Below are 10,726 nucleotides of genomic sequence, written 5' to 3'. Positions count from 1 at the left end.
GTGTGTTTGCGTGTGTGTGTGTGTGTGTTTGCGTGTGTGTGTGTGTGTGTTTACGTTTGTGTGTGTGTTTACGTTTGTGTGTGTGTTTACGTTTGTGTGTGTGTGTGTGTTTGCGTGTGTGTGTGAATGTGTGTATGTGTGTGCGTGTGCTCGTGTTCGTGTGCGTGTGCCCGTGTTTGTGAGTTTGGGTAGAGCGTAGTGTGTTAAGAGTGGCATATTAAAGTGGTGTATTAGAAAGGTGTGTGCGTGGGTTCTCTCTTATAGTATAGGTTGTTCCGATACAATTTTAAAACGCAGCACATTTGATGTGACAAGACAAAGCCACATTTTAAAAATCCTACCTATTAAAAAGCTGTCCTCTAATAAACTACGGGAGAATTACTTATATATTTTAAAATCTACAGGGTTCTTGAGCGGGGAGAAAATCTATCGAGTGTTTCCGTTTCTGCTAGGACGTCACGACGTCGTGGAATCAGGCTCTCAGTCATTTTTTTATTATTATTTTTTTGTATAGTGGGTTATTGGTTTAATCTTAAAGCCTTTCATTTGCCTTTCTTTTGGTGAAAAAAGTATGTATCTATGTTGAATAGAAGTCGAAATATTTGCGATAGAAGGTCAGGGTTGCCTGGTTTCACAGGTAAAATTAGTGAGAAAATGGCCGACAAAATTTGGTAATTCCCATAGCCTGAGAGTCCTTTGAAACTAAATATTTACATCTGTGTCTTTTATAAATGTTTTTCAGTAAATCCAATCAGAAATGTGTTTTCAAATAGACATAAAAGATGTTAAGCTAAAAAAGAGAAAAAAATTACCCATCGGCAATTAAAATGTCTATTTCTTTGTTTTCATTAATTTGACGAGCGCCTGACTCCACCATGCCGTGACACATATATTTCTCTCAGCGAGGGTTGGCCCTGAAAGGCAGGGTCAAAGCCTGCTTCCTAAATGATCTGCATTGCTTTGATTGAGGGGGGGGGGTATATATGTTATATTTAAGGGGAGGGGGGGCTACACCCCCAAATTCAAAATTCGGCTCAAAATAATGGAATTTGAGTTGTAGGCATTTTTAGCTTCCTACAACTATTTCATGGCATAAGAACCCCCAAAAGCCGTATTTTTTCCAATACCGGGCATGTTTGTTACCGCCATTTCCTCATAAAGTCAGTATTTTATTTTTCTTTATCGGCCGTTTTCTCAAAATGCGACTTTTCTCTATAAATTTTTGAATAACTCCACCATTTTTCATCCAATCTTCATTAAATTTTCACAGAATGAAGAAAAGAGGTAATACTAAAAATTTGTCGGTTGAATTTTGGATATATAGAATAGATTTTTGTTGCCGGTGTCTGGTGTCTGGTGTGTGGATTTTCACGGATTTTTCGCAAACTTGAATGCTACCTCAGGAAAAAATTCATTAAAAATTTTCTAATTCCATTAGGAAAAAAACAACAGACAAATTTTAGAACTAATGTTTGTGAACACGCATGCAGAAAAACAATCAATTTCCATTCGCGATAAGTGCGGTATTCATTACGTAAGACATGTCAATAAAATCCAATATGGCGACGTATCCATGGAAACGAAACTTTTTTCTCAAATTGGATTGCTGATTTTAAGACTCCTTACTATGCTTGTTATATGTGTGAAATTTGGTAAAATTCAGTCCAGTACTAAGCGAAATAGCCTCCAGGTGTAGCCCCCCCCCCCCCCCCCCCCCCCCCTTATTACCACCCTTAAGAGGAAAAAAATAGTTCATCACCTGTACACGTAAGGTCCCATCTCGTTGAGCCTGACGGACCTATCTCGGCCAGAGATGTGTGCAGCGTTCGTGACGTTGAAGAAGTAACAGCTGACCCACGTCTCCGCTTTGGGGTTAGCCCAGGCTTCAGATGTTGTGTTTCGGAGGGTCAAGGACTGAGACGAGAACTTTAGTTTTAGTAAAAAGAATTACGGCATTCGCAGCACGATTAAGTAATAATGTAAGTGCCGAAGAGTAATTGTCTTACTTGAGAGTTTGTAACATACAAAGAAAGAAAAGGAGAGAAAATGGCGATAGATGTTTGAAAGGAGAGAACAAAACCACACCAGAGCACCCGCTAACCACCTACTGAGATTAGAACAAAATAAGCGACAGGTGTATGGAACACAGGACAATGGTGATGGTCAACCCAACAGAGCAAAAGGCGGATGTCACACGCATGCAGAACCGATTCTGAGGAAGAAATGTTTGCAATGTTGGGGGGGGGGGGTGGAGGAGTTGGGGCCGGGGGGGGGGGATTTTTTATTTTGTTACAGTGCTAGCTAAGCTCGTCCAACCATGTAAGCTCTCATAAAGTTAATTGGCAATACCGCCGAATTTAATTTCTATCCACGATAAGACCCACCCCGGGAAGGGGGAAGGTAGAGCCTCAAAATCTCAAATCCCAAATCGACAAAGTTCAGTTCTTCGAGGGATTTGAACTGGGGCCACCGGCACCACGATGATATCAACTGACTTAACGTCATACCCTCCTGAACAGAAATGCCAAAAGAATCTGATAAAAACGGTCGAATATAGCAGAGCTCTTTGTTGTGGTTCTTAGGGTGTACGCCACTCTGGTCATTGTCAGTCTATTATCGAGTTATTTAAGTGGGCCTAGTATGTACATCTTTATTTTAGTAGTAGTATAAGGTTTTACGGCGCTCGCAACTGCTAAGGTCATATGAGCGCGCGAAACACAAGTTGTTCACCTCTGCGAAAGTTCACTTCACGACTGGTAACTAATTTACTTTAAAATGCTAAAAAGTTAAAAATATTCAAATTCGGTGTAAATACATTTGTGATCTAAAACAAATTTTAAGTAAAGCAACCAGAAGCACCCCGGCCTAGGCGATCATAAATCATATGACCGTCTAGACCCCGGCGCATATCCCTAACCTGTGGGGTGGGAGCTCACTGGTGCATATCAGGGATTTTGTGGCTCGGGAGTTTACCTGTGACAATATTACATTACACATGTCAATGCTCAGTTGTCTGTTAGTTTTCTTTTCTTCTCTACCTTATTCTCGCAACAGTACAGGTTGACGCCACATGGTCGTGACCTGTGCAGGGGAACGTTATATTTGGACAAAAACGTTAGCGTCGTCGTACTGTCGTCGTGCCATTGAATGCGGATCCTGAGCGCTCTTATTCGATTTGCCGACGCCTATAAAGTCCTACCACCGGCGTTCGTGGTGTAACGGTTAAGCACTGCGCCGTCGCGCGCAGAAGATCAAAGTTCGATTCCCGTGTGGGGATAAATTTTATCGAGTGTTTTGGTCTTTCTGGTAGGACTTTGTATTTTTCTTAGCCTGTGTTTTCCCTGACAGGCAGGGTCGAAGCCTGCCTCCTAAATGATTTAAATTGTGTCGATGGTGATGTTAAAAACAACACAAAGGTCACTAGGTCATATACAGGTTTATGTACGTGATAAGCATGCAGAGGAAGGAAGGGAGCAAGGCTGGGATAGCCACTCAATACCGCACACATTTCAGAAGAGATGTGAAATATCACTCCCCAACCAGCACGGTTCATCTTTTTAAGTAATTTATGTTATAAACAAAAATAAATTATAGTATTAGTGAGTTTAACAGCACTAGCAACAAATAATTCATATGAAGGATTTTTAAAAAGTAAGGTGAAAACAGCCACAGAATCAACAATTGAGGTCTTTTTGTGTTTTTGTAAACTCATATGAGCGCCAAGGGGTGGATGTCAATGGAGATGTCCAAACAGGGAATCAAGCTTACTCTGCTCACCTCTCTAGCCTCAACAGCACAAAGTCGGCTTCGACTACCAAGGCACCCCGGAGTGACAAAATTTAAAAAGTAGAGGAAAAATGACGATAGTAAGGATGAAAAAGAAAAAGCAACCGTTCCCCCTCTGTTGTTCCGGCACAGTATGAGCATGGCATTTTGATAAATCAGCCCATTTACAATTGTACTGTTCATAAGAACATGTTAATATCAACCCCCCCCCCCCCCCCCTCTCCTTTGGTAATGGCCTAAAGACACTTCAGTCAGTAGCACTGCCCATGTGGTGGGAATTGTGATCTAAATTTTTTACACGAGATGCTTACATTATAGTGCTACTCGTCTGTAGTTTTCACTTTCGAAATCGATTCTTTTTTTTCCAACATTGTATGAGAAATGCTCCGCTTGAAGAAATCCCCGAGAAGATTGCAAAAAAATTTGCACTTCGTGATGGTCTTCGTCAATTTTTTTTCCAGCTAAGTGTTTTGAGAAGTCCAATTAGATGGAAGTCAGAAAGGGCCAGATCCACATTTATAGGGAGGATATGACAAAACTTCCCAACCATTCTTCTGAATCCACACTTTTGTCGTTTTGCAGTATGCAAGGTGGTGTTGTCATGCAGCTGGGTGGCACATTTGCTCAACCATGACTGTCTCTTCCTTTACATAAGAGCCCGCAGAACATTAGGAGTGTTACTAGAGAGTAGCACACAAAGAAAGGGAGAAATGAGGACGACTTATGTTGACAGAGAAGGAGTAAACCACACCAGAGCACCCGCAACAACCTGCAAGTGATCTATTACAGATTTAGAATATCGAAAAGAGAATGGCTCGTACTTGTATAATCCGACTCTTCAGCGTCGGCAAGATCAGGAATTGTATGCACAGAAGCAAGGCCACTGAGAGGACCATGATGATGGTCACCCCAACAGAGCAAAAGGTGGACTTCACACACATGCAGGGCAGGTTCTGGGGGAGAAAAGTTTGCAATGTTAATACTTCTGTTTGACATTGATATTGGGTTGTTTTTGTTGTTTTTTTATTTCATAGTTTTACAGCGCTCGCAACACAAATAGGCTATATTAGTGACGCAGACCAGGTCTTGCTGGAGAGTTACAAAGAAAAGACGGAGGAGGTAAGGATTTAGATATTTGAATAGGAAAGAAGAAAACCGTGCCAGAGCACCTATCAACCACCCACGATTTAAGTTTGGAATATTTCTGGTTTATGCAGTCTTGGCTAAATCCCTGCTTAACAAGGATAAAATTGAACGTTAAAAAATAGTGGCGCAATCAATAATTTGATCGAGGCATTAGCAAAAAAAATTATTTGGATATGTAAAAGAATCGCTTAGGTTTGATCACTTTCGGCAGATGAGGGGTGGTTTTCAGTGTTTTCTCGACTTTATAAGCTTTGGCTTCTTGTCCAAAAGATGAAAGTAAAGAACGGTGTTAAATAACTTTTCTGAAAAGTCAGAAGCAAGAAAGCACGACAATTTCGAAGGAAGATTCTTTTTTATCAACTCAACAACGATCTTGTCAGTGATCACAAAATGCAAAGTAGACAACAAAGTAGCATGTGGATGGTAAAGAAGAACCGTGGTTTCCTCCTGACTCAACTTTCTGGAAACACGACTTGGAGAATAAAAATACATTTTTGAAAAGGAAATCCCTGCCGATGTTCCACTTCCGTACGAAAAATCAACAACAACAAAAAAAACCGTCTTACCGCATATCGACATTCTTTCTTCCTATGTCTGCGGCTCCCCGCCTCTATGGTATCGAGGGAGCCCTTCGACGACGATGCTTTGTCAAGAGGAGCGGAGGACGAGCGCATGCCCCACGCCTGGTAGGGAGGGGAGTCACGAGGCGAATCAACACGTACCACTTCTGGAGATATATGTGAAATTGGAGGGGCGCAGAATCTTTTCCTTTTTTACGAATTTCGTTCTTTACGTATTTTAAATACAACGTTTATAAGAGGACTGTGTGTATAAATTATTCAGGACCTGAAAATCTGTTCGCTATGTGCGTATTCGCTGTGCGTGTCTCGCTGCGTGCATGTTCGATATGCGCATGTTCGATATGTACATGTTGGATATATGTATGTAGGATATGTGCATGTAGGATATGTGCATGTTGGATATGTGCATGTTGGATATGTGCATGTTGGAAATGTGCGTGCTAGACTGGAATTGTAATCTAAAGTGCATTGAGCCCCAAACTAGACAATCTATTTCGGTGGTTGTCAATTTGTTTGTAGCCAGCGTTCAATTTTGCCCCCTTTTTGAAATGTCAAGTTTTGTACAGCCCACCTACACGTGTTTTCAAATTAAATAATGACTATCACTGGTCAGATGATCCCCACTGCCTGCCAACGAAATTACCAAATTGTGGGCGATGTCTCCCAGGATGGCAAGCACTGATTTAGATCATCGGAAGAGAAAGCAGTAAACCGCTTCTGAAAATATTGCCAATAAAGTAATTGTGTGTGTAGAGGGGGGGGGGGGCTTGAAAACCTGAGAGTAGGGTAATGCTGGTGGCAACAGTTTTGTGTAGAGTGGCCTATTAAGAGTTAACTGTCGTATCAAAATGAACAGCTCGCCCGTCAGTCAATGTCTGACGATGACCAGTATCTGTAGAGGAGAATTATGCAAAACGGAAAAAAGGGTTAAGATGACTCGTGGCTTCTGTTGTGGTCAGATCAATTCTGGAAGAGAAGAGCATGCTTCATTTTGAGCATTTAAAATCATTTCCACCAGTGGGCGTATGCACGTTGAGTGCTTCTGTTTATGAGATAAGTAACACGGAAAAGGGAGGAGTGGACCTCACCTTAGCTAACTAGATACCTTCTTACCTGCCTGTAACAGCGGTTCTATGTCATCGCTTGGAGGATGTGCCACGTAGTCCGATCTGTCAGCGGTGGCGCCATAGTCAGGGGACTTCCTTCGGAGCTGCTGGGCGGCACTTCGATGCGAGGTCCGGGACTCACCACGACTACCGTTGCCAGAACCATTCTCACTGCTGGGGGAGGCCTTCTCTCCGCCAACAGTTCCTTTGTTATCTCTTGCAGAGCTCCGTTGACCTCCAGTTGTCGAGACGCTTTGGTTCCGTGGAGATCCTTGTCGCCTTTCAGGAGAACTTCCTTTCGAAGAGCCCGAAGATTTTTTAGCTTCGTTTTGACTTTGTGGGGAACTTCCTTTTGAAGAGCCCGGAGATTTTTTTGCTTCGTTTTGACTTTGCGGGGAACTTCCTTTCGTAGACCCCGGAGATTTTTTTGTCTCGTTTTGACTTTCAGGGGAATTTCCTTTTGAAGATTTATGAGTTTTTGAAGCCTCGTTTCGACTCTCTGGGGAGCTTCCTTTAGACGATCCTTGGGATCTTTTAGCCTCGTTTCCATCCTCCGGGGAACCTCCGTCGCCTTTCGTTTTGACTTCGTCTTTAGGGGATCCTTGACCTTTTGGAGAGCTTTGTTTTTCTTTTACTGGAGCTCGTTGACTATTTGCTGCGGCCTGACTATTAGGAGAGGCGTTTTCACTGTTTGGTGCGTTCTGAGGGTTTGTTGGGGATCCTTGGGAAGCACTTGATGGATCTGGCAGCTTATCGGGAGAGCCAGAACCTTGAGGACTGTCCTCTTTGTTTCCCGGGTCATTGTGGCTTGGGTTGCTGTCTGCCATTTTGACGATTGAAGCAAAGCTGCTGGTGCTTTTCATCAGAGTAGGAAGTAAAATAACCCATGAAGGTTTAAGTGTTAGTACATTTTAACAATCTGACATAAAAAGCGGTAATTTAGAGCGGGGGCAATTGTGGAGGGGGGGGGGGTAAAGAAGGACCTAACAATGGCGCCCGCCAACCACCCACATTCAGAAATGACATCCTCATGCCTTTGAGGTTGTTTAAAACACTAGGAACGTAATGGACAGCAGGGCTAGTTGGAATGATTGTGGTCATCTCTGGTGTAACTGTTCAGCGCTTAACCTCCGTAGTATGAAAGACCTGAGTTCGCATTCCCGTTGGGGGAGGGGGGGGAGAGAGTTAGTAGGGAGAGAATCTTATCGAGTATCTCGATCTTTCTGGTTTCTCTCAAAGCTCGGATTGTCCTTGACAGGGGCGTAGCTCGGGGCCGCCTCATAAATGATCAAAATTGTGGTGGGTACATAAAACACTGACATTTTAAAGTATGTATAAGACGTAAAGAAGTAGGCCTAAAGACTCAATAAGTCAGTGTTGTCAAAAAAAAACGGGACAAAGATGAATAGCTATACATGGCACCATCGAACCACCCGCATTGGGATTCAGCGCAAAAACAATAAATTAACGAGAATTTGTGCTGATCTCTGACGAAGTAAATGAGTTCAGAAAGAACACGTGAAATTTGTTTCTTGAGTGGTGGCGAACGGGTCTAAAAAATCCATTGGTACGAAGGCATGGGTTGATAGACCTATTATAGAACACAGCGCTAGGGTCAAAAAGAACATTTCATTCCCTAAATTACAAATCCGTTCTGAACTGTTGACTTTTTCTGAAAATCGTCTAAAGGGAATCAATTCTGTGCTTCTGGGTCTTACCATTTGTCCTAAAAATCCAAATCTAGATCTAGTATATGTTTCATAACGCAGGCATTCCGTACTGCCAAGGGTTACAATTGATAACGGGAAAGTGCCATGTCAGCAAGCTCACAATGAGAGTGGAAAAATTGGTACTAGGCTCTATTCGGAACCTCTTCTCCCTTCTAGAATCTAGATGAGGCCTTTTTTATTGCTATAAATAAGAACAGCCAATAGTAAACAACTGAAACAGTCCTGCCTGCGTTACATAGAAAGACAGAGGATAAAATGGTTTGGCCACCTGTTATGCATGTCACCTGACCAGCCAGCCTTGAGAGCCTACAACATCAAGCACTCAGGCTATAAAGGAAGAGGAAGGCCACGCAAAAGGTGGATCGAGGGTGTCAAGGAAACCCTAAGAAAACATAACATCACAACTGAAAGTAGTGAAAGAGCTGCGGAACTGGCCTACCATAGAAAACTGCATCTCCCCTCGACGCTTAACGGCAACAGAGAATGAAAAAGTAAAGTAAGTAAGTAAATAAGAATGCCCATATAGATATATATATTAATTGTATAATCTACGCAGTATTTCAGTTTTAATAGCAACATTCCCTAAATTAATTAGATCTAGATTAGATCTAAATCTAGATCTAAATCTAGATTTTCTTGCATTTCCTCTTATTTCAGATTAAAAATTTAGGATAAGCAAAATGGGCAGTTGCTCTAGATCTAGATCTAGATTTATGTTCACTTATCTTAAAATGTTGAGACAAGCACATTTTCTCAACGTTAACTATCTAGATCTAGATCTAGTCTTTAGAACTAGACTCTATACCTTCGAATTTAACCAACTGAAAAAGAATTTGCATATGGGGCTAGGATACAGTAATGGTTATTTGGTACTGCACAATTACAACGACACGCCAAAAATAAGCATTCAAGAACAACCCTTACAGGCGATCGGCGATTAAACGTTAGAAATGTAACCTCGTAAGAACAAATGGAAAATTTAACTGACCACGCTTCTCCAAGCCGTGAGGAATCCGTCGACGTTGGTTCTGTGACAGTGTTGTCTGGACTGTGGAGCGACTCTCTTGCTTGTGTCAGATTGAGTGCTTGGTGAGCACAGTACACACTCACGCATTGTTGGCAAGGCCTAATTCACGTGTGATTTAAGTGACGCTTGCTCACATGTTTCCCAGTAGACTCTTTACTTACTTTATTTACATTCGACGGTTGTAACTCACTGGGGATACGGGTTCCACCAGGCTTGAAGACGCCCTGCTTTGGGGCACTTAAAAAAATAAAAGAAACATGAACTACGTTATTCGTACAGAATTGTTAATTCGTTTTTCTTCATCTAAAACTTTAAAAGGCAAACAACAAAAGGCATACTATACAGTCAACAAACTCGTCTGTTTGATTTGTGCAAAATTGTTTCAAAGTGAGCCGCACATTTCCTTTTGCCTGCTGCTGATAGGACATAATTATAAATTATGAATGTTTCTTCTACGTCCCTAAAGAGTTAATATCCTTACCTTGTGGACCGCTTGTTGTGACTGCGATATTATACCTATTGTTGTTTGTTTAGCATTTTTTTTAAATTACGTGCTACGGTTCAGAGTGTGAGTTCGGCGCATTAGAGACTTTGTGATTCTCGTTGATTTAAGGGCGGGTTGCAAAGTCGTTTGTGGTTTTAAATGTTTCTATTTCTTAACTGAATCGTTTGTGGTTTTAAATATTTTTACTGTCTAAATGAATCGTTTGTGTTTTTAAATTTTTCTATTTTTAAACTGAATTGCTTAGTTTTCATTTTTCATTTTTTAAACTGATTTGATGAGGGGCTGCCAAAATTAGCACAGACACCACCCCCCCCCCCCCCTCCCAACTGAAGTGTCTTCAGGCCATTCCCGAAGGGGAGACTTTTCTCGTTCATGCACAGTAGAATTGTAAATGGGCTGATTCATCAAAGTCACGCTCATAACAGTGCCTGATCTTCAACAGGGAACTGCTGCGTTTTCTTTCCTAATCCTTACTATTGTCATTTTCCTCTACTTTTTTTTCTTTTGTATGTTTGTCACACTCTTGTGACCCGCTATTACCGGGATGTCTTGAAAGTCGAAACAGACTTTGTGCAGTTGAAGCTTGAGAGGTGAGCAGAGTAAGCCTGATTCCCCGTAAATACTTCTCTGTTGACAGCCACCCCTTGGCGCTCAAGTGACCTTATGCAGTTGCGAGTGCTGTAAAACCTCTACTAAATAATTAAATACAGACCCCCCACAAATTAATTTGTATCTGCCTCCATGCAGTCTGTTGTCTGAGTATTTCTTTCGGGTTGTTCACTCACATAGCATCTGTTACAGAGCCTCGCCAGAAAAGAATATATGTACCGATCCACACGACAGAA

At 41.8% G+C, this 10,726-nt stretch overlaps 1 protein-coding gene across 1 annotated transcript in view; it reads right to left on the bottom strand.

The window, feature by feature from the left end:
• Positions 1-10,188, bottom strand: part of LOC101846614 — a gene marked incomplete in the record, with an annotated part of 36,952 nt that extends 26,764 nt beyond the window's left edge. Inside the window, 5 exon segments of the mRNA XM_005088951.3 lie at positions 1,760-1,914; positions 4,608-4,739; positions 5,499-5,659; positions 6,627-7,474; positions 9,338-10,188. Coding sequence (XP_005089008.2) covers positions 1,760-1,914; positions 4,608-4,739; positions 5,499-5,659; positions 6,627-7,446 — 1,268 coding nt within the window.
• Positions 10,189-10,726: the final 538 nt, after the last annotated feature.

Source organism: Aplysia californica, unplaced genomic scaffold (assembly GCF_000002075.1).
Source record: "Aplysia californica isolate F4 #8 unplaced genomic scaffold, AplCal3.0 scaffold00001, whole genome shotgun sequence".
In the NCBI taxonomy this organism is placed as follows: Eukaryota; Metazoa; Mollusca; class Gastropoda; order Aplysiida; family Aplysiidae; genus Aplysia; species Aplysia californica.
The sequence above is the reverse complement of the archived record's forward strand: the minus strand, read 5'-3'. Positions and strand labels throughout refer to the sequence as shown.